Here is a 25,355-nt window from a genome sequence, read left to right on the forward strand (position 1 = left end):
CACGCCACATCATCAGCTGTGGACTCTGTGATGTCATCGTATCTCCATATATGGCCATCTCCGTATATGGAGATGGTTATCTCCATATATGGAGATTCAACATTCCAGGTGTAACTATGGCTGCCCGTATGACGTGAGAGGTGGAGGTTGTGATATTTGTGGAGATAAGCGACCAGCGGTCACTTATCTCCCGATTAGGGAGTCTTACTGGTCATAATACTGACATGTTGATAAAGTGATGATAGCCAACTAACAAACTTCACTCTACTGCCACTATTATATCCAAATAACCATTCAATAAATCAAACCACGATGGTCAAGCTCAGATATAAAAGTCCATATTCCAAACAAGATGACAGTCGTTTCGACTATACAGCCTTCATCAGTGCGACCGTCCATGGTTTGATTTATAGCCCTAATACCGTATATTTCCAAATAATCACCCAGGGGCATATAGCGGCCAGGCACTGAATACCCGACGGGGGTCCGACACCGTAAACGCCCGGGCTACTATTTGGAAAAAAATACAGTAACTAACATTTTTTTAAAGGAAGAGAGAGTGCATGGAACCTACTGGTGTCCAGATGGTCTTCTGGTTCCTGTATAAGATGGTCTTCAGGTTCCTGTTTGACGTGTACTTCGGGTTCCCATACAAGGTGGATTTCAGGTTCCTGTATAACGTGGTCTTCTGGTTCCTGTATAACGTGGTCTTCAGGACCGGGTTCCTGTTTGACGTGGTCTTCTGGTTCCTGTACAGAAAATGTTAATATTGTGTAAAAGTTCATTTTCTGCCCACAGAGCCAACATTACTAGTAACTGGTGTACTGAGTCACTGACCATGGTGGTATTACTGGGCTCAATTGACCAGCCAACTGGCCTGATCTGAACCCCACAGAGAATCTGTGTTGTATTGTCAAGAGGAAGATGAGAGACACCAGACTCAACCACACAGATGAGCTTGTGACCCTGACAACGGTTGTGTGTAATATTCTAATATTTTGAGATGTGGATTTTTTGATTTTCATGAGCTGTATGCCATAAAAATCAAAACAAACAAAAAAAGGTTTTGAATAATTCACTGTATGCACAATGAATCTAGAATATATGAAATATATGAATGAAAAAAATATTATATTACAGAAGAAAACGAACTTACACAATATTCTAATTCTCCGAGATTGATCTGTATAACGTGGTCTTCGGGACCCGGTTCCTGTTTGACGTGGTCTTAGTTCAGGTTCCTGTTTAATGTGGTCTTCAGGTTCCTGTTTAACATGTTTTTTGGGTTCCTGTTTAAAGTGGTCTTTGGGTTCCTGTTTAGACAAAACGGTGCTGGATAGTGCTGGAAAATATATGAAAGTTTTAAAAATATATTATAATACAGAAGAAAACAAACTTACACAATATTTTAACTCTCCGAGATTGATCTGTAAAACGTGGTCTTCGGGACCGGGTTCCTGGTCTTCAGGTTCCTGTTTAATGTGGTCTTCGGGTTCCTGTTTAATGTGGTCTTCGGGTTCCTGTTTAACGTGGCCGTCGGGTTCCCTTTTAACGTGTTTTTCGGGTTCCTGTTTAGACAAAACGGTGCTGGATAGTGCTGGAAAACTCATCTTCACCTGGAGGCTGGATCCCACAGACCGGTCTGGAATGAAGGAATTAGCATAAGAACTTTGATTTTGTTTTGACATAATGTATGGACAGTGGATGAAGGTTGCATGTAAAGCAGAAGGTGTAAGAAGTGCTTTCAAAGACTGGGCAGTAACCCCAGTATTTAAGTACAAGCTTTAAAAAGGGCAAGCCCAAAAATAACTATTTTTCCATCAATTACTCACCCCATGGAGACCTAAATTCACGTTATTTTTTTTCTAAGCCAATATGACCAGCAGTGGTTCCCTATGGAGACACAAAGGCCGATTATCAAATCAAATACTTGATGACTTTGACTTCCCTCCTTGGGAGTTCAGAATAGCAAGTTCTCCTTGGGAGAAGGGACTTCCGAGGACGGGAGGACGGGAGGAGGGTAGTTCTGCTATTGGAATAGCAGCATACTCAATGGCGTTACCATCTCAGCTTGCTTCAGGGCATTCCACTGTTTCTGTGAATAGGCCTATATTCAAGTTGGACGCATTCAGCAGTAGATCTGTTCTTTTGTTCCAACAGAGTCATTGTGCACTTTACAACTAAACACAGTGGCGGACCGTGGGTTCAATACCCGGGCCTTCGCCATGGCTGCTGCGCATATGCACGCGCGTGCACACGCCCGCGCATGTGCACACGCCCTCGCGTAGCCACGATCTGACAATTAATTGCGCCGTACTGCCACTGCCTGCACCAGTAGCAGAGCCCAATACAATAAACTCAGTCACAAACAACCATATTTTCATAGCAACACGAAAGCAAGCAAAATATATGTTGATATACACACATGATTCAACAGGCTTCATCACATACCAGCCAAGCTTCTGGGACTAGAGTAGAGTTACACACTGCACAGTCTGCACACACGCACGCACACACACCCACCCACTGGCCACTGCTGAGCGCAGCAGTGAGAAGCTCAGTGGCGTCAGTTCAGAACAAGCTAAGGTATGGCAACATGACTGGTGTCTTGACACCAGTCATGTTGCCATACCTTAGCAACAGGCACGATGAAAAGTACATTTTTATTATTTCCCCCTGTAGCCAAGGTATGGCAGCTGCATACCCCTGTCATACCCAATTGACGCCCCTGGAGAAGCTCGACTGGCCGAGGCCCCCAGGTCGGCCTCGAGCAGTGAGGGGCCGGCCCCTGGGCCCTGGAGCTCCGAGCTCCAGGCTCCCAGGCTCTCTCCCCCCTTCCTTCCTTTGTAAAACTCTCCTGAGCAAAGTGGGAACTTCCTCCATCACGGAGGTATAGAGGCCGGCTCTGGGTGGAAAGTGGCCGAGGAGGGAGCCCCGAGTCGGGCTAGAGGGTGTGGAGAGTCGGCCCTGGTGCTCTGGAGGTACCAGAGCCTGGGCAAATCTCCCCTGCCCCTGTCCTTTGAAAAATCCTCCCGCACAAAGTGAGCACACCCTCCATCACGGAGGTGAAGAGGGTGGTGCTGGGTGGAAAGTGGCCCAGATGGGTGTCTTAACTCGGGTTTGGGGTGGGGAGGGTGGTCCCTGGTTCTCTTGGGGGTCCGGGGACCCCCTGGGCTCATTTCCGCCCCGTCCGTGCAACGTCATAGGGGGTGGATTGAGATTCCAGGGGGCGGATTGATTCATTCTCATACTATCCAATAGCATCCCCCCCACAATCCGCCCCCTAACTCATACTATCCAATAGCATCCCCCCCACAATCCGCCCCCTAATCTTTGGTCTGCAGACAGACCCACTTGCAAAATCTTGTGTTGAAACGTTATATTCCATAATGCGCACACACAGCGTGAGTGTTGTTTCGCTTACCCGAATCTCCGGTGGTGTACTGTTTGCCAGACACTCCGGTAGGTTTCCTGATTAACAACCACGGTCGCTCGACTCGCTCATGTGTCCAAAGATTGACAAATTGTCCAGTAAATCCATATCTGTTTCTTCTCCTCCTTCCGCCATTTTTCGTTTCTTTATTTGTGAATTGTTGTGAGTAAATGTATAAATGTAGCTCTCAATCTCTTCTCAACTCAAACTAAAACAACATATGAAACAGGAAGCAATTCACTTTTCTGATTGGTTTCCTCCCAGGACTGGGATGTGAATATCAGCAGTTCTCTTCTCTGATTGGACAATGTTTCTTCTCAGAGATGGGATCTTTAGAACACTCTAGAAGGTAACCCTATCTGAAAAAATGCGCCCAGGAGGGCTGTGATTGGTTAAAGAACCAGCCAATAACAATACAGTGCCCAACAACCATTCACTTCAAAGCCAATCAAAGACAGCAGGCACTCTAACTGAGGTTCAGAGGGGCTCTATCTTATCTGGAGACAACACAAGAAAACACCTGATTGGTTAAAAAAACGAATTGCTTTTTTAGACGTGCGCCCCTAGTGGAAGCAGTGTGTCCAGCCTGACTGAGTGAGAGAGAGAATGAAAGCAGAAAAATAAATGAATGAAAAATAAATATATATTATTAAATATAAATTTCTTCATCAGGCAAGTGCTGGACCTTCAGAGAATACTTCGCTAGCCCCCACGGACCTCCACTGACTAAACATATATATTAGGGGGAAAAAAACAAAAAACAAAAAAAACACAACACTGGCTCTGTTCTTTCTTTCCTTTTTTCGAATGTCAATTACTGTTATACAGTATATTGTTTTTAAAAAAGCGTACAGAAATGTGCATATGAATATCCTATATTATTAGCCAAATTATAAATATAATATAGCCCACTGTGTGTACAGCCCTGGGTGATTATCGTATTATGCCAGTCTCACGGAAATCTTACTGCAAGTGGCCAAAAGTTTTAGATATAACATCTAAGCTACTCTTCAATAAATGACTTTTCAGAGCTTAATGTGCATTGACAATAAAACGAAATATGAAATACTGAAACAGCCTTTCCAATTCATTTGTTCATTAAAGTGTAGCCTATATTAGGTCAATATAATTATACAATTGATTGATTAAATACTGTATAATGAAATTAAATACTGCAGAGTATTTTAAGCATCAAAGCCAACAGTAAAAACAAGTTGTGGGAGACTGAACATACTGTAGTGTAGATGGTGCTGTTTAACAAGAAGAAATGGTGAAAGGCATTGTGGGTAATTTGCTCTGAGAAGTCTGTGCAAGTCTTGTCCAGAGCAGACTTGGTAAAGTGGGAGGATCGGGGCGGATCAAGTCTACATCCTGGTATTTTGCCTCTACTTGCTCAGATGCATACTTGAGGATTGGAATGGTACTTGGCAGCGACTGATGACGTATCACAAGTTCACAAGGAGGCAAGTAGAGACAAGTAGGCATATTGAGAAAGACCCTTAGTCTAATCAATAGAAAAAAGTTATCCCACGATTTTGGAACCCATTTTTCACCCAGTGCCAATTGCCTAAGCTGTAATTCCCTCTGCCACTGCAGTGCCAATCTTAACTATCCATTTAAGCGATCTGAATAGGACGCGATATTATAGGGTGGAGTTTTTACTCAAGCCAACTTTGGAAGTGCTCTGCTCATTTTCAATAATGCAACGTCACACTGCCTCCTTTATTACGTGACATTAGAATCAGGTGGTACACAGGACTGTTGTGTGGTTTCCCAAGAGCGCTTCCAAACTCCAACACTTAGAAAAAATAATCACCTGCTGTCCTGAATGGAATTTATTGACAGAAAGTAGCTCATAACATATGTCTATGGTGGGTTTTTATGAAACAAACACTTAATAATTCTAGCTTTCCATACAGCCGCAATGTTGGTGAGTTTGACGTAGTTTAAAACAATCAGATAGCAAAAAAACATTTTGGATGCAATGGCTTGCCAATGGGAGGTATTGCAACCCTAGATTCAACAGCAATTTGCAGCTACCCCGCAAATTGTTGGTCTGATGAGTGGGAACCCCGGGTTCAATGCCCGCTCCTGCAAATCTTTAGGCCTACACCTACATTTGGCATTTTAAGGCTGAAATTGTACCCATGCTACGAAAGCAAGCCTGATAAAAGAATCAAACGTGCACACAATTCAACAGAACACAGGAAAATATATATCTGTTAAGACGTTTTGGGGGGAGGACCACCAGACCCCGGTTGGGGAGTTCCGCGCACCCCCTAAAAAATACATCTCCTGGATTTTCCTGTCTAACAGTCCAATGTTGACAACCCTGCTCATTGGCGAGGTGTCCTAGCAAGTTGATTTGGCATGTTGGATTTTTGGCAAAGTGACCAGTATTTATCCCTATACCCTCCTATAGAACTTAGGTGACACCTCCATTTAGAATAATGGAAGTCAATCTTCTGAATGGCAATGTTTCTGAATGGAGCTGTGGTTACACAGCTCCAACTCGAAAGTGGCCCCTGTAAAAAAGTCGAAGACAAAGCCTACCCACCCCCCTTTTTACTGTAGGCCTACATTTAGATAGTTAAATGATTGATTTTCTGACTGTTATGACGTTTTTGCAAAGTATTGTTGCTCATGTGTCAGAATTTCTCAATGAAATAAGCTTTTCCTACTTCTAATAAAATATTCAAACAAACACTACAGCTACTACAGTGCACACTACAGTGCACACAATACAAGTTCAACTTATATTTTCAAGAACAGTGAAACAATTCAACCCACCTGTACAATGTCAGAGTAAACTCAAAACGTGCTGTCTAAAGTCTAATTGACCGGAACAAGAGATTAAAACAAATACACTCACCTTTCAACAAGACTTGATTTCCATACAGAGAGTAAAGTAGATCATGTACTGAGTACCATAGAGTTATAATCATAGAATTAAAGTTTGTTGTTATTTCGGACAACTTGAACTGAGCGCGTCTTCCTAAAGCTTCTTCTTCTTCCTCCATATATGGGGTTGCAACCATTACTTTTAAGTGCATAGCGTCACCTACTGTATCGATATGTCCCATGTTGTAAGGTAAAGAGAGCTTTTCTTTGATTTAATAACATAATAAGTGATAAATAACTCTATATTCTGATAGCAGCCTATACTCAATGCTTGTAGTGTTTGTTTAGTAACAGGAGTCACCCTGTCTCTCCAGCTCTTTATTGAACAGAGAATTAATTTATTAAGATTAATCAAGTGAAATGGGAATTGGGAAGTGATGACACACACACGTACGCGCACGCACGCACGCACACACACACACACACACACACACACACACACACACACACACACACACACACACACACACACACACACACACACACACACACACATTAAATACAATTTTAATAGCAGCCCTACTCAACATAAAAGTAAACAACAGTATAATCATGAAAAAAAAGAACACTATAAATAGCATCAAGTTTACACAGGCAAAAGAGTGGGTGATATAATTTCTTGTCGGACAGTATAGTTACAGCCAGGAAAGTTCGGATTTAATTACAACTTTATTTGGTATTCTTTTTAATTGTGTTATTTATTTTTAGACACTTTTTTTTTGTTTTTGTCAGGCAAATGTTCAGGCGTGCTCACTCAGTCCGGCGGGGTCCTGTGCTGCTGATGACGTCACGACAGTGTGATGATTTGGAAGATGAAACTTGAAGAGGATATTGTTGTTGTTTGTGTTGTCGTTTGTCTGTGTTGTTTTGTCAATTAAAACGCCGAAGCTCTTCCTATAAATGTACAGTCCCTACAAAACCACTCCGAATGGCTCCAAGTGTACATACACCAAACTAAAAGGTGAGTGCGCTTGGGTCTGGTCTTAATTGTCGCTAATTTAACAACAGCAGCGACGTGGCTAACGTTAGCCCTCTAGGCTAACATTTTCGGGGGTGTTAAGAAAATAGCAGATCTACAAGCTCACTCACAACGCGTCGCGGCTATGTATGTCGTATGTGTCAGTGGTTAGTTGGTCTGTTATTGCCATATTTCTTCAGTAATAATGATAGTAATAAAAAAAATAATAATAATAACAACATTACATATGATATATACAAGGGGAAAAGAGGAATAATCAAGAAAGAGAACGTTTTGACTTATGTCAAACTAATGTCTCTATGAATTGAGTTCAAAGGACCCCAATGTAAACAAGCCAAAGTGCTTTCTAGGCTTTAAATCCTATTAGTAGACCTTGTATCATTCTGAACTGTACTGTCCTGTGCTTTTCCTTTTTATAAAGTTTTCAATCAATGTCCTGGCCATTAGGGTGCATGAGTGTGCTGCAATGCAAAAGGTTCTTAGTATCCTTTAGTATGGAACTGTACGTTTGTTTGTTTTTTTGGCAAACTTAATCAATTGAATTGATTGAATACTGTAATATTAGAAGTTTGCATAGGAAAAGCACAGGACAGTACAGTTCAGATACAAGGTCCACTAATAGGATACACCCAAGAAAGCACCAAGGGCTTGCTTACATTGGGGTCCTTTTAACCTCGCCTACCAGTCTTTCTCGGGAGAAAGCCTGGTGTTCGTTCACAACAGACCGTTTGGTTTCCGCCTAAAGCGCGGAAACCACTAGAAGAAGTGGCGTCGCTTTGATTTAGTTCCCCTCGTTTGTTTCCCCAATCACTATTAAAATGCTCGAGAAGCCTAGTGTAGTCTTGCCAGTCGCTATGAGTTGGACTAAAAGATCACATACCAAACAAATTTTTCGAAAGCAAAACTACATCAAGGTGTTTATTAGGTAGGCCCTAAAACTATGTCCTTGGGTGCAGGGGAATATTTTGGGTTAAAACTGAATCCGGTTGATAGTTCCGGCCAAAGTGTAGTCCGTCTAGGACTACAACATGACGTAAAGTGGTTTCCGCTCCCGACCGGATCAAACCTCGTAAAGTGAAGTGATCCCAGACTAGGGTCCCTTATTCCTTGACACGTTGAGACGCATTGTGAGCTTGTAATCTGCCATTTTTCAGCAATTGTTCCGCCCCAGGATAATGGATTTTGATTATCGCGATAATATCGTAAATCATGATTTCTTTTGTGACAATCATCGTGATGTGACATTTTCATATCATCCCATCCCTACTCTGTGCGGGCAGCAACTGCCCTCACAGTATCCATTACAGTGTCCTGCGCTGTGCGGAAATGGATTGACACAGTCACAATGACAATACAATACATTAGTATCCTGCAACTATGCAGAAAGAAACATCCCACAATCACAGTGTCATTACAGCATGTCACTCTTTGCAGAAATAAGTACACACAATCAGTCAATCACAGTGTTGTTACGACACCAACAGAGCACCCTGATAACAGTACAGGGACAACAGCATCAGTGCAATAACCACACCCTCCAGTCAGTGTTACTGGGGAATAGAATACACTGATGATGATATCATGAGTCACTGATGACAGTGCCTGCTGTCAAAGGGTCCAGGAGTACCCACCACCTGACCACCAGTATTTACATGGTGGATAATGATACTAGGGACATGGTCAGGGTTATTTAAGCCGGTGGTTCTCGAACATTTTCACGTCAAGGACCCCCAAGTTGGTATGTGTTTGGTAGCAGACCACCCATCTGAAAGGGCTTTGTGCCAGGGACCCCCATAAGAGAAGATTTGTGTTTACATTAACTTCACATGTTTCAATCAAAATTATTCATAATCTTAGATTTGTCCAAATAAGCTCTACACACCACTCGCATCATGCATAACACGCAGTTTCACAGATGTATGTTTCACAGCCCGACTCGCTTCTCGCCATTACGGCGTGTTACTTGTTATGCTATTCTAGCTAACCTAACTGGGGACCCACCGGTCCCGTACCAATGATTTTAAGTTCTGCACACATGCAAACAAAATGAGTGTTTGCTTTATTCTTCTTCCAGCTTCGGCTCAGCCCAAGGGGAGCTCCTCCCATGCAGCAGCCATGCCTCAGAAGCTGTTGAAGAGTTCCCAGACGGCTCACTACATGGAGCTGGGCAGTTACCAGTACTGGCCTGTGCTGGTGCCCCGGGGGATCCGCCTGTACACCTACGAACAGATCCCCGTGTTCCTCAGAGAGAACCCCTACATCACCGATGGATACCGGGCTTACCTCCCCTCCAGACTCTGCATCAAAAGGTATGAAATAAAGAGAGGAAGTGAGAAAACAGCCAGCACACAATAAAGTGACCTTTTCACTTCAGAGGACTTCAACAGGGGGTCTGGGACGCCGAGGGGGTCCTTAGAGTTACTACAGGGGGGCCGCCAAATCCTTGTGTGATAGGACAATTCTTTTAAATTAACAACTTGAACCCTCGCATCCATATTCCGAGGAGAACTTTAGCCAAAAATAGCAGATCTACAAGCTCGTTGAGAGCTTGTAGATGGGCTATTTTCGGCAAATAGGTTTGGTGTAGAGGTAAAAAAGACCAAGTACATAGTGAAAGGTCAAGTTTACAAAATATCGACGATTTAAGAGGTTACAATGTCAGAAAATACAAATTAACATAAATCCATCATAGACTGATCATGTCAGTGCTGTTAAGTCTATGAATCAGTACAGTATCTATCGATGTATGACCAAGGTTTCAATTATCCAGTGTATGCCAGATTGCCAGCCATTGACCGATTACAATCAAGTCTAGGGAGGGACTAGTGGAGAAGAGATACAGTAGAACTAAAAGACACGTCATTTCATGCTTGGTTGCACTCGGTGTTGAAAATAGCAGATCTACAAGCTCACAATGCGTCACAGCACCACACATTGTGAGCTTGTAGATCAGCTTTTTTTCATTTCAGCATGCAATCAAATGTAAAATCAGGCATTACGACACCTTCAAGGCCTGCCAAAATACATTTATGTTGACAAAATCAACTGTAGATCAAGTTGACTAAAATCTTATGATATTTAGTTTAGAAACTAGCCTTTGACCTTACAGGGCCTAATTATTTTCAGATGACTTAAAATATGACCAAAACTAAATGAAAATGTATTGAGAAGACTAAATGACTAAACTAAATCAAAACGTGCTGTCTGTCCTCCTGCAGCATCTTCGTCCTCTCCAACGAGACGGTGAACATCTGGAGCCACCTGCTGGGCTTCCTGTGGTACTTCTGTCTGGCCGTGTACAACATGGTGTCTGTGCTGCCCGTGGCGGGCGTCTCCAAAGAGGACTACGTCATCTACTCCATAGGAGTCTTCTGCTTCCAGGTACGCCTGGTCTTCTTAACACACTCTCCGCCTGGTATTCATTCATTATTTCTGCAGCCAGTGCCATGGTTTTTCAGTGCTTTTATCTATTTTCGAGGGGCGACCACGAGCACGCCCGTGTCTGTGCGTGTGTCCGAGTCTGTGTGGACATGATCGTCATTGTGGTGGAATGGAAACACAGAAAAAAGTATTTCACAGGTTGTTGTAGCTTCACCTAGTAAACCACTAAACAGCGTATGAATGGACTATGGGCGCTGTGGAAACCTAGAACCAGAGATGATCGCATTTCCCTGCAGAAGAAGTTGAACCGGATGGAGAAGTGCTTTTCATTTCTGCGTTATCTTTGCATGCATGGGTATCCTATCAACCGTGGATTGCTCTTACAGTAGCCAACATTGCTATTAATACACTCACATTAAAAAGATATCAAGACAGAGATCTACGACCTCGGCACATAACGCAAATGCCACAAAAACAAAGAAATATCCATGAATTCAAGTCTCCATAATAATTCACAACAAAATATATATGTATGCGATAAGGTCTTGCTGCGCGGTAATTATGGCTTATATGGACACGACGGGGTAATAATTCAATCAGCCCGAAGTGTCCATACAAGCCATAATGACCAAGCAGCAAGACCTTATAGCACTTATTACCCGGCTAATACATAAAATTAATAATTTGACTCAAAACTAAAATCAAAACAAAGTGTTTCCTTGTTTACAGACGGCTGAAAGTGCATCCCCCCGAGCGCAAGACACGGTCGCCTTGGAAAACAAGGAAGTGCTGATCAAATAGAATCCATTTCTGTTACTGCGTCGTCTATTTCTCGCCTCAAATGTTTTTAAAGACATTCTTCAGAGCAACGTTTGGTTCTAAATGTCGCTGTGTGTTTGTTTACATGGCTGACATGTTGGATACGGCACGAAATCCACGCAGTGCAGCCTTAATACAGCAGCTGCTCTGAGCCTTTGATTAGGCAGCGGTGAATTAAAGAGCGCATTATACGCTCATAATTCACCGCTGATTTCAGCGCTCGACCAATCAGAATCAAGCATTCAACCAAGCCGGGTAATAAATATATATATTTGTTGCAATGCATATGTATAAGTTTGTGCCCGCCAGTTACCATGACCAGGTTTGTTTTGTTGTGTTGTGTCTAAAGCTGTGCATGCTGTGCTCGGCGGGCCACCACGTGTTCTGCTGCCACCGCTCGGAGAAGACCAGCCGCCGCTGGATGGCGCTGGACTACGCGGGCATCTCCATCGGCATCCTGGGCTGCTATGTACCCGGGGTCTTCTACACTTTCTACTGTGATAACGTAAGTCACAAGCATTGGCTATTTTTTTGGCAAATGTTCCCCAAGATTCGCAGAAAAATAGCCAATGTACATGAGTCGCAAAGCAATGCATTGTGAGCTTGTAGACTGGCTACTTTTGGCAAAGAGATTTGGTGTAGAGGGGAAGAAGAGTGGACCAAGTACAGAGCCCTGGTCCACTAAGTATTAGTTTACTTGAGGGTTTAAGTGTTTCAGTCAAAATCTCCCGCACACTGTTCATATGCTCCAAAAACGTACTTTTATTATAGGCAACTGGCTGCAACGTTTCGACTTTACGTCTTCATCAGGCAAAAGAAGACGTAAAGTCGAAACGTTGCAGCCAGTTGCCTATAATAAAAGTACGTTTTTGGAGCATATGAACAGTGTGCGGGCGTTTTTCTCCTTCCATTATCTGATACCTTGATGTCCAGCACCTGGCCTGAATATAGGCTTGAGATGTGCACACAATCTTGTCTATGATCAGTCAAAATCTCCAAATCCCAAGCAGCACTAGCCGTGTGACGCATTTAGACCAACTGTACTGTAGTAAAATGTTTTACTGTTTTATCAGCATAAGGTAGAGTACCGGTAAATCTCTTGTGCTGGGCTTATTTGACAAAATGTCTTCAAGTGAGACTTCATGTCATTTGGGCATGAGAACAAACTTGTGGGCAGTCAACAGGGACAGCTTCAGATGGGACTATGATAATCCAAGTCGCAGATAGTTGGCAAATTGAGAAGGAAATAATAAGCCTGAGACAGTGGACATTTTCACTGGCTTCCAGTGTATCTGGGGTAGCCTACTTTGTGTTAACACGTCAGAACGTTTTTTTGTCGCATTCCTAAGGCAATGATTTGATGACCAGCAGTGGTACCCTATGGAGACACAGAATTCAAGTCTCTCCATGGAGTGAGTAAAGTCGTTTTGGGGGTGAACTATCCCTTTAAGTCACATGGTTTGTATTAGAGCTAACAGCTGTCTATTTTGGAATTAAATCTATTTTAATTGGAAGCAGTTTGTTTGCTCTTGTGGACTTGTGTGTACAGTGGCTCTGGCTGGACTGGCTTCATGCTGAGTTTTGAACATACTGTAAGTCAGGACCAAAATAGAAGAAGCAACATGGTGAATTAGATCTTTGCAACGTTATCAGAACATCTCCTCAGCCCGATAACGGAGGGCTGCCGCCCACACGCTCCAAATAGCCGATCTACAAGGAACAAATTATAAACTAAATCAGGCTTCAGTGTCTGCCCATTAGCTCCCAAGAGAATGTTGTGTGCAGTTTGACATCAGTGGCCTTTTGAAAAGCAGTAATTGAATAAAACTGAAATAGAGCCCATCTTTCTTTTCTCCATCTTTTTCCCCTCATCTTCCTGACGGGCTCATTGTTCACAGTGCAGAAGCAATGTGACGTGTTGCTAGTACCCACAAGGTAGCTTTATCATGTTCTCATTCCAAAAACGCCCACCCATGTCTTTTCTTTTTTTCTCTCCCTCGGTTGCAACTCTCCCCCCCCCCTTGCATATTGCAAGCTGCCGGGTTCTTGTGCCCCCGGAAGGCGGGAGAAATCTGCTCGAGTCTCTAAACCAGATGGCGGCGTCATCGACTGAGTGGTCCATCGCCGCCGTGTCCCCCCACCACCATATGACATTCACAAGTGGAGGAACCAATCTCTCTCTCTCCCTGCCAACACTGGGGCTCCGCTGTTGGGAGAGCCAAGAGCCGCCCCCCCCTCCCCCCGCCCAAAGCAAACGGAATTTATATTTAGCCAAACTCTAGTCAAATAAGAGTGTTTTTTTTTTGTTGTTTTTTTTTTTCTCAAAGAGCTTTTGGTATTGCGCGTTTGGTAAAGGATTGGAAAACGTGGCGCTTTTGGATTTTCATTTATGGTGGTAGCAGATTGCAGTTAAATAAATAAAATACAAGAAAAGACAATCTTGCCACATCCACGCTGGCGGAACTTTCTCCGTGCAAATCTATTCAGTGTGAAACTGAGCAGGTCACATGAGAAGGTGTGACTGGACGTAGGCCTGTGTTGGCACACAGGCCCTGAAGGGACACAGAGCAGCCTGATCTCCAAAATATTATCAATTTTCTTTTACCATCTCTTCTTCTTCCACTTGAACCAAAGCGTCCCTAGTGTCTACTAGAACCAGTGGAAAGCCTAGGAACATGCCCTACTTTATCCGTAATTTACTAAATGCATCTGATGATCATTTTAAAAAAATGCTTTAAACTAGCGATTAAGTGTTTATGAAAAGTTTTACTAAGGTAATAAAATCAAGTGTAAAGTTCGCCTCATTGATTTCTGTCGAAGTCATAACGCATTGACTCCAGCGAAGGTGAAATAGCGACATCTGCTTGGCCATTTAAAAGGAGCAACAGGCTTATTGAGATCCCAAAAGTGGACTTCATTCCAGCGAACAAAGTTAAATCAAAAGTGTGCTTAAGTACAGTACTTAGTTACTTTACACCAATGCCAGTACTGGTGTCACAGGGTCGTGCAGAGAATGTTAGAGAGGCAAGGGCTGACATTTCTAAACAGGGCATTTTGGTGAAAATATCTAAAATAGCGGCTATTTTTGGTGCTTGATTTCTACACAGAGTGCAATTCTTTCAAAATAAGATGCTGCATTCAAGTTCAGGAGAGTTTGGACGACAAGGCAATTCTCTTTTAAGCCGCCTTCAGGTATGGCATGTAAAGAGGGCATTTCTTTAACATTAGTAAAAACTGCATGTATGATCTGGAAAGGGCACCATTTACAGACGGATAAAAGGGCAGGGACTCAAGCCCCCTTTGATGTCTATGTGTGCACGTGCCTGTAGTGGTGTCAGGTGTACCTGGTAATGACCGTTTGTGTGTCTCCCTGTACAGTACTGGCGTCAGGTGTACCTGGTGATGACTGTGTTGTTTGTGTGTGTGTGTGTGTCTAGGGCTGTCACAATTATTACATAATCGTCTAATCGTGATTATTTGACATTATCGCAATTATTTTGTCATAATCGTCATAATCGTGAATGTTGAAAAATGACAGAAATAGTGGAAATAGCAGATCTACAAGCTCACAACGCGTTGCATCGCGACACGTTGTGAGCTTGTAGATCGGCTATTTCCACTATCAATGTTATTTTTTTAAGTAGTAATTTGTCAAATATGTCAGTAATGTATTCGTATATTTAGGTTATGTGTCGGGTGGTCATATCTACCATATGCAACTTCAAAGCCTAAAAGACAACAAATACACAATTAAATCGTTAATCGCCAATTATTTGAGTGACAATTAATCGTCGTGTAAAATGTCATATCGTGACAGCCCTATGTGTGTCTCCCCGCACAGTACTGGCGGCAGGTGTACCTGGTGACGGTGTTGGCCATGATCCTGGCGGTGTTCTTCGCACAGATCCACCCCCATTACCTGAGCAAGCAGTGGCGGCAGCTCCGCTCGCTCATCTTCTGCTCGGTGGCCGTGTACGGCCTCATCCCCACCGTGCACTGGGTCTGGTTCACCGGAGGCTTCTCTGAAGAGTTGGTCCAGGTCAGTGACGTTTACAACACCAGCGGTTCTCAACCTTTTCAGGCCGTAAACGCCAAAATAATCATATCTTGGTGCTCGTACCCTGACGAGCACTAAGAGTTGAGGCATTATATTTTGTTTGACACGGTTCTATTGTGAAAATAGCCGATCTACATGCTCACACCGCCTCGCGTTGCGAGTCGTTGTGAGCATGTAGAACGGCTATTTTCACAATTTCTGCCTCTAATATTTGACAATTTGGCCGATGTTTAACTTGTCATAGACCTATTAAAAAGTCCTTTTGTTGTGGATGTTGTATCGCCGCTGTCAGGCAGAAACCTCTTATCTCCATATTCTAACCTTCTGAGAATAACACTACCATGAACTGTTTTTAACGGTTAATGACTTATTTTCCTTGCAGGCATTTGTTCCTAGGGTCCTAGGGATGTATTTCATCGCTGCACTCGCTTTCCTATTCTACGTCTCCAAAGTTCCTGAGCGCTACTTCCCAGGTAAAGCAAATTTCTTGTCATCCAATCCACTAGCATGAATCACTTAATTAGGGAAACCACGATTAATTGTTCACCGGATCGTTGTCGGCCGACATTTTCTTAATGGAACATCGATCAAATCGGTATCGGCGGAATAATTCCAATATGTTTAGCCAATGTTTTATTCTATGATATTTATGTTTTGATTGAGAAGCTGAAAGGGCCTTTTGTGATGATTGACTGCATATTAGTTTGCTTTCAAATGGGTCTACATCAGCGCTATTCAACCTGCGGCCCTGCCGCATGTCTATGCCGCCCGTCTAGGCCTGGGGCGGTATGGACATTTTGTTACCGCGATTACCGTCTTCCCATTTACCGCCGGTACTGCGGTAATTACCGCACCCCCGTATCTATTAATTAAGGTTCGGCGATAAGCCAAAATATTGCAATCATCTTCCCAAAAGTCGCCTCTCCACAGTGGAGAGGCGACGCAGCCTGACTGCCCGAGTTATACTTCTCAGTACAGCACAGCGGGTCTGGCTTTCAAAGGAGCAGATCTACAAGCTCACAACACATCGCATCCGCGATGCGTTCTGAGCTTTTAGATCTGCACTGTCGGGTTACCATAGTAACGTAGGCTAGCTACTTGGGCTTTTCAGACACAAACAGCTATGTGAACAAACCAGAAGAGGAAGGGTAGTCAGATCGTGTACAGTGATTCTGTAAACTCACGTCACGTCTCAACTCTCAAATCGCAGTGATTGAGTGCTGCTATATACAGGTTTTAGTTACAAGACTTGACAGAAAAGGTTATAAAATCGCCGACGCGCCGCTGGACGGAGCACAACGTGCGACGCGGTGGAGAAAGTAAAATTGTTTCATTTTCGGTTTTAGTCCACGCGGCCCGCGCTCCGCCAGTAATCCGTATGAATAAAAAAAGATATGCCACAACACAAGGTATGTATTAACATCCTTGTGTCGAGTGGATTACAGAGAAAGTTTATGCTGCATTGCTGCTCCGTCATAGAGTTGTGCTCCGTACTCTACTGCCCTGCGTGCACTGTGTGCACTGTGCAGGTCTGTGTGTGAGTGACGTATGTGGGCGGCTTCCAACGTGTGGTACACGGCCCAGAGCAGAGCGGCATGGAGCGCATGCGGTCCTCGCTTCTCCCCCGTTTTAAAACTCGCTCGTTCTCAATAAAAATAGCCTATTTTTTGTCTTTTTTGACCGCGGTAAGGACCCTGACACCGCGGTAGGCCGCGGTATACCGCGATACGGCGGTACGGCGGTTACCGAACCCAGCCCTACGCCCGTCATGGTCATACCAATAAACTAGACCAGGTCAACCTGGTTGTGCCAGACCCCCTGTCTGTCATCATCATTTATGACATCATACCTTTTGTAAGCATGTCATCATCATGTCATCATCATATATACCCTTTATATAGAAAACCCGGACAGACATTTGCTTATGTAGGCCTACCCATTTCATGGGTCTGGCAAAATCAAACCTTGGTTCGAAGTGAAGCGGTGAACTTTTATTCCATGTGTTCTAGAGTTATGAACTCTGTGATCTATACATTCTTTATATTCTGAATGAATTAATGATTTTATCTGGAGGGCCGAATTGTCATGTGAAGCTTGACCAATCCTCAAAGTATCCAATCATCAGACCGGGACGGACACTACACACATACGTACGGACGGACGGACGGACGGACATACGGGACAGATAAAACCTGTTCATTCTGGACTGATATGACCATATATGGACATGGGACACACATTCTGTTTTTGAAAAACCCTATTCATTCTGGACTGATATTCTGGACGTACGGGACAGATAAAACCTGTTCATTCTGGACTGGAATGACCATATATGGACATGAGGTGACAGACATTTTGTTTTTGATAAAACCTGTTCATTCTGGACTGGGATGACCATATATGGACATGAAACACACATTTTGTTTTTGAAAAAACCTGTTCATTCTGGACTGAAATGACCATAATATGGGCGTGGGACACACAAAGCCACTCATTGGAAGCGGCTTTCACCGCTTCAAAAATATATATTGTCTACTTACAGTGTGGACAAATTATTTCTGATACATTTATCTCCAAAGCCTCTTGGAAACAATTTGTATCTTGTGTTTTAAATACAAGACCTTTTTTTTGCTATTTTGTTTGTTCATCATTAGTTGTAGAAAAGAATATACGACCTTATTCGGAGACAACACAATATGATGTCACAATGCGGAATGACATCACAATTGACTGTAAGAATCGAAGAATCTGGCCTACTCTCTCAGATCGGACTGTACAGACTATATACAGGTTACACACCAGAGATTAAATCTGGGATTGTTCAAGGACGTTGGCTGAAGCTAGACGGGGTTCTATCTGGTCCAACGACGAGGACCTGGGCCCCTGGACTATTAGTCACAAGACTAGCCTCTAAGATACCAAGCGACCCTAAAGAGTGGTGTTACACAAGCATTCTATAGCAATACTATAGAGATCTGTAATAACAGTGGAGGCCCCTGAGACTGCTGCTAGTCATGTCTAACTCCAACCCAGTGATATTCCCCAGGCCCGGCACCTCCTCTTTTGAGCTCGACGGAAAGAGGAGGCTCCGTCTGGAGATCAACAGGGAGTCTGCCAGAAAGTCCCGGCAGAAGAAAAAGGAGTATGTGGACCACCTCAAGGATCACATTGACGAGCTGTTGGTCAAGAACAAAGAGCTGCATGCCAGGGTGAGGAACTTGGAGGATTATTGTCGGACTTTTGCTTTTGGACTGTGATGATGTGCCCAGAGACCAGAGACTTTCAGTAAGTCTTCCTCAGTGAGCATTGCCATCGAGATCACAGGCTTTAGGGAAGCCTGCTCGACGCGTATAGCAGTGAAGATAGGCCGGTTCTATCTTAAAATTCTGAATTCCACAGAGATACAGAGATTCATTCGAGATTCAAGGATGTTGGCTGAAGCTAGACGGACGAAGACCTGTGCCCCTGGACTATTAGTCACAAGACTAGCCTCTAGGATACCAAGCAACCCTTAAGAGTGGTGTTACACACTCATTCTATAGCAATACTATAGAGATCTTTAACTAGCGGAGGCCTCTGAGACTGCGATAGTCATGTCTAATTCCAACCCAGATGGCCAAAGACGATGAATTGATAAGGATGGTTCGAGAAGCCGTACATCATGTGCTAGCTGACCAACTTCAAGATATCCACCGACGTTGCGATGAGAGCGAAAGGAAAGCCATGCTCGGAATTATGTCTGCCGATGGTGACAGGCGTGCAGAGATATCGGAGATCAAACGCACCATGGTCACACTTGATGCCCTCGATGGTCTCAAGCAAGGCATGCTTGCTGAGATGCGGCAGAGTGTTTTTGCCACGATCAAGGACATAATGCCCCCGCTCCTCAATCAAGCTCACAGGGATCATCGGCCCGCACCTGCCTCTTCGGCCGACAATTCCTCCCTTGCGCCCCTAACCGCCACAGGACCACCTGGTTCGAATGATATCAACGCACTTAATGCGAAATATTCACGTGCTTTCAGACTCTTCAATGCAGAAAGTATCCAGGATACTTGGATATCCAGTATGCCAATGCAGAGATATTAGTAGTAAAATGTCGACATCTAGTGGTCAACCTCAGAGGAGCGCAAAAATAAAACCTGAGGTTAATCCCAGCCTCGAACCAGACCAGATGCCAAGTATGCTCTGTTCCCCGGTGTAACGCTCCACGCCACAGACCCCGACGGAGCGGCGCGGTATTGGGCGCCGATGACCCCCGTGAGTCGCCACCGAGGCGAGCGAGCGCTAGCGAGCCGAGTTGCCGCGACGAGCGGTGGGAACGGCGCCCAATCCCACTCAGCCGCGTTACCGAGTTATGTGCCGTTATGGACAGAATAGTAAATATTCAGTCCCTCTCTATCCACGCCTACCCCACTATCCACGTCATAGATAAATGCACAAAAAAGGAGTCACTTCATCCGTTCATTAGCTCAGTCAGTAGAGCACGGATGCAACAAACCCACGGTTTGGGTTCGATTCCCCTGAGGGGAATAATATTCAAGGCGAGAGATATCGGCGCATGCGTACTTCAAAGTGCACGGAGAACAGGATACCGTGGATACTCCTCCGTGGATACCCAGTGCATACTCTCTGCATTCAAACGTCTGAGAAATGGTGAAAAAGTCGGATTGAATGCGAAGAGAGCAGTCGAAGCCGGTGACAGGACCTATCGCACCAGCCGAAGACTTAGAAAAGTCCTTCGCCCCGCCGTCACACAGCACCCCTCTTCGCCACAACAACCAATGCCCTTGAGGCATGTCGAGCAGGGGCGGGCCCTTGGACTTTTTGTATTTTTCTGAGTGGCCCCTGAGCCATCTAAAGTTGAGTAGCCCTGGTCTACATGTAGAATAAAAGTAAATAAATTGGAAAAAATCTAATGTTTTAAGTTAACAGTGACCCAGGTAGGAATGCATAAATTACGGAAGACTTCAGTGCTCAGTAAGAATGCACATACTTTTAGAAGTGTTTATCTGCCCCCATAACTGTACGGTAATCCATACTGAAAACTTGTATTGCAATGTCGGTATCGAACAATTCGACCACTTGTAATAAATCGCGTCCCCAGTGTTAACTCTAGGAGGGAAACTAAACGTGTTGTGTGGGGATTTCCCTCCTAGTGTTCAAAACGGGCCTAAAAATTAATGGCAGGCCCGAGACCCGGCCCAGCCCATCTAATTAGCATACATTTTAAGCCTTACCCGGGCCGAAACTGTCGGGTTGGGTAGGGTGAGGGTCTAGAGTTCTCTGTTTTCTGCCCAAACCCGACCCTACCCAACCCGACAATGTTTTCGGGCCGAGTAGGGCCTAAAATGTATGCTAATTAGTCGGGCCTGGCCGAGCCTCTGGCTCAATGAAAAGATATAATATATGTTATTAGTGTGGTTGCCTAACAGGGAAACACATTATAGTCCTGGAGAAACTTTATTTATTACTAGGGTAACTTTTCCGCTGCCATTGGAAATTGACAGACAGACAGACCTCTGTCCGGGATAGGGAATCAGTACAGAATCAATGGGAGTGGGAATCAATAGGGAATCAATTGATCGAGCTTCACATGACAGATTACTGCAGAATATAGTCACGTCAGCAACCACACTCGCAATTTCCAATTGCATCTTTTCTAGTTACTTTTTCTCGGTGTGATAGAGTTCTCAAATTCTTCCTGAACCCAATCCGACCCGACCCGATGTTTTCGGGCCTAGTAGGGCCTAAAATGAATGCTAATTAGTTGGGCTGGGCCGTGCCGGGTCTCGGGCCTGCCAAGTTAGGGCCGGGCTGTAATTTTCAGGCCCGTTGAGAACTCTAGTAGGGTTGGGTTTGGGCAGAATTTGAGAACTCCATTCCCTCCCCTCCCTCCAGGTCAGTTGAACTACGTGGGCTCCAGCCACCAGGTGTGGCACGTCCTCCTGGTGCTGATGTTCTACTGGTGGCACCAGTCTTCCATCTTCATCATGACCTACAGACACAGCCACCCCTGCCCAGAGCACCCCCAGCACGCCTGAAACCTAGCCCAGCACACCACGTAGGGGGGTCTCCGCGGTCCCCCTCCTCAAAGACCGCCCAGCCGTGATTGGAACATCATATACTATGATGTCCAAGAGACCCAACTCCGTGAGTTCAGCAATGTGAGGCAACGACACAACAAGCAGTCCACAGCGGACCAAGGTGTTAATGTCACGGGACAGATTTGCTAAAGCCTGATTTATACGTGCCGGTGCCGTGCACTGAAAATAGGCGATATGCATGCTTGTAGATCGGCTATTTTTGGTGTGCAACACTTGCACGCGATGAAGTCTAAGGAGGCTTTAACAAGTCACATATTCTAATTCAAGGACACTTTTTATGGCCAATTACAATCCTTTTGAGTACAAATCACATTGCATCACATTGCGGACACTTGTAGGAAAGACAGAGTAAGACTGTTTCCTCGACTAATCTCTCCAGCGCAAGAGATGTGAAGTTTTTTGAGAAGAAGGCCACTCTCCCCACCCCCCTTTTTTTAAGTGCCTACTGTAACCCCTGTTAAATTAACCTGTAATTAATTTTAATCTTCAGCACTGATACGTTAACAGAATTTCCTTAGCTTTTTGTTGAATATTTAAGTATTTCCTGAAACTCATGGAACACTATTGGATATAATCCATGATTGGGGAAACGCACCAAATGCATGAAGAAACCGTTGTCGTGGAGGGGAAAAACCCTCCACAAAAAACTGATTTTTATTGTTTTCATTTATGCCTCTATTTATTGTTTTTGGTCGGTAACTGAGATTTGTGTGACGTTCCCAACAAACTGAGATCTTATATACTCTTAATTGTACAGTACTGGTGTTATCTCTTATGTGGCATCGCAGCCTCTGTTGTATACTTTTAGATTGCAGAAAGACTGACACCCCCTTTTCTGGATCCCCCCCACCCCACTTCTGCAGACATGTGAATATGGAACAAATACCGCTTATATTGCTGCGAGCTGCACATGTGGTTTTTATTATTCATGTTTTATGTGATAAATACATTTAATAAACTTAAATAAAGACACTGTGACAGTATGATGGTAGATATAAAGTTGTCCATACTGAAGTCTGGGTAGCAGTGGTTAGGGAATGAATTTGAATTTGAATTTGGCGGAGGACAATTTCACGATAAATCTAAAATCTCCACGATACGATTATTATTGTGAGCGTTTTTATCACGATGAACGATAACGATTATCGTCCCATCCCTGGCTGGTAGTGGTCTCCAGTCGGGGTGTTCCAGTTGCCTATAGGCTTGTTTCTGCTTCAAGATTCAAGGATTATCACTCGCTCATACAACAGGTCTATTCGGTTCTATTTGCACAATCAACACCGAGAAGTGTTGGGGTCCCAGAGATAAAAAGATTGCTGGCCTAATAATGGATATCGAACTGGGGGTCCTTTTTTGTAAATAAAATAAAAAAATACAAAAAAAAGATTTGAGAACTACTGCTTTAGATGCCGTATGATGGGGTTTTTATATGTAACTACTCTCTAAAAAAAAAAAAAGTCAGTAAGCGATTTAGCCTTTAGGGAAAACATGATCTAGAAAAGGGTCTACAAGGACTGTTACTCTAGGATGAATGGTTGTCCTTGTTCACTTTGATTAGGCCCTGTTTGTTTTGACTTATGTACATTTTCTAAACTCTCATCTATTATCTACTGTAGTAAGTGATTTTCATATAGTAGTATGGTTCTTGATGCTCGTTTTAATGTTGTTACTGCCACTGTTAACGTTCCAGGGGCTTTTGTAGCTTCTGTAGCAATATTTGCTTGGTCTGCCTTGACGGCGAGGCAGTCAGGATATTGTCTTGTCGGGTGGAAAGCCTCATTGTCCAAAACTGTTACTTTTCAGGATTAAACTCCAAAACGTCAAAAGTAGCAGATCCTCAAGCTCGAAACACGTCGCTTCGCTTTTGTGTGACGCTGTAGTATGATCAAGTAGGGAGTTGATTTATGGCAGAAAAAAAAACACAAAGTTAGAATATGGAGAAAAGAGGTTTCTGTCATACGGACTGTGGATGTAAGGGTTCCCACGGTCATGAAATTCCTGGAAATATTTTGAATTTAGAAAAGTATTTTCCAGTACTGGGAAAGTTTTGGAATTTATCAAGGGTCCTGGAAGGTCCTGGAAAAAATAGCTATGCATTGTCTTTGGTTATTAATTTTGTTAATACCTCTGAAATGACAAATTAAACATTGACCAATTTGTCAAATATTAGAGGCAGAAATTGTGAAGATAGACGATCTGCAATACATGCTCACAACGCCTCGCAACGCGAGGCGTTGTGAGCATGTAGATCTGCTATTTTCACAATAGAACCGTGTTATCCAAATTCCTCAACTCTTAGTGCTCGTCAGGGTGCCGGGTCCCCAGTTAAAACATGATTATTTCGGGGGTCACGGCCTGAAAAGGTTGAGAACCACTGGCATACACTACCTGTCTTTGGGCATTGCGCATAGGAGTAAGCGACCTGTTATTGAGCTGAATTATTGTTGTATAGTCCTGGAAATTGGGTTAAATATTCTGGAAAAGTTTTGGAAATTGGTAAAAATGTGTGGGAACCCTGAGATGTGCTATAGGTCAGTGGTCTTCAAAGTGAGGGCCTTGGATGCCGTAAAGGAGAGGCAAATGCAATGAAAGTTATTTCAGTTAATAAGACAGTTGGCATCCCTATTCTGGACATGTCATTGTCAAACTCTTTCAAAAAGATGTAGCAGTCCTACAAGCTCAACGCGATCAGCTATTTGTTTTTTTTTTGTTTGTTTTTAAAGCCATTTTACAACAGCAGGGTTAGAGGGCTATGATTTCTTTGGCATGAGCGAGTTGAATTATATATATATATATATATATATATATATATATATATATATATATATATATATATATATATATATATATATATATATATATATATATATATATATATATATATATATATAATTTTAATTCTATTTTTCTCCAAAGATTTGCACACATTTTCATGACTTTTCAAAAATAGATCTACAAGCTCATACCGAGTGTCGCGCTGGGAGCTTGTATATCTGCTGTTTTTGAATAGCTAAAGACCATAGTGTTAAAGTGGTTAAAATCTAAAGCGCCACCGATGCGTTCCCGGTCTGAATGGGTTGACAGGGAAAAGAAGGGACTTCGTTGCACGTTGAGAAGCTACCAGGATAAAGGTTCATTGAGGACAATGTTTTCAACTCAAACAGGTCTTCGTCAGGGTCTGAGACCTGATGGAAGTGTATCTTGGGAGTTTTCCATGGCCTGCGTGTGGACACTGGACAGCCCTTCTTTTACTACATTTCTATTGTTGTCCAGCACCGGTTTTAATATATGTATATTTTTTATGTGCACTGCATTGCCGTGGACTCTATTCCTGATGTTTAACACCAACAGTTTGTTCTTGCAGTGTCAGATTCAGTCTCATGTTTGTTATCTATTTATGTGCAGGTCTGTATCTAATGATTTCTACTTTGGATTGTTAAAAGTATGGATGTTTGAGAGAGAGGGAGAGAGAGAGATCACTGTGTGTGCAGAGATTTGTTTTGTAGCAGCTCGATGTATTTCGAAAATTAAATAAATAAAATTGTATGTTGATTTTCTTTTTTTTTAAATTTATTATTTCCAGAGTTTGAGTAAATGGATGAACTGGCTTCTGGAATAAATTCAATCATGCATCGTGGAGAGAGTAAAAAATAAGTGTAAAACCAAGACTTTAATTTG

The 25,355-nt window shown here is 43.4% G+C and overlaps 1 protein-coding gene across 1 annotated transcript; it reads left to right on the forward strand.

The window, feature by feature from the left end:
* Positions 1 to 7,163: 7,163 nt before the first annotated feature.
* paqr3a (progestin and adipoQ receptor family member IIIa) lies at positions 7,164 to 23,771 on the forward strand. The gene is made up of 7 exons (XM_080739106.1): positions 7,164 to 7,295; positions 9,388 to 9,622; positions 10,532 to 10,694; positions 11,863 to 12,018; positions 15,355 to 15,552; positions 15,953 to 16,043; positions 21,472 to 23,771. The coding sequence occupies exons 1-7, from the start codon at positions 7,235 to 7,237 to the stop codon at positions 21,612 to 21,614; spliced, it is 1,047 nt and encodes a 348-aa protein (XP_080595232.1). The 5' UTR covers positions 7,164 to 7,234; the 3' UTR covers positions 21,615 to 23,771.
* Positions 23,772 to 25,355: the final 1,584 nt, after the last annotated feature.

Source organism: Nannobrachium achirus, assembly GCF_963921795.1.
Source record: "Nannobrachium achirus genome assembly, chromosome: 12".
In the NCBI taxonomy this organism is placed as follows: Eukaryota; Metazoa; Chordata; class Actinopteri; order Myctophiformes; family Myctophidae; genus Nannobrachium; species Nannobrachium achirus.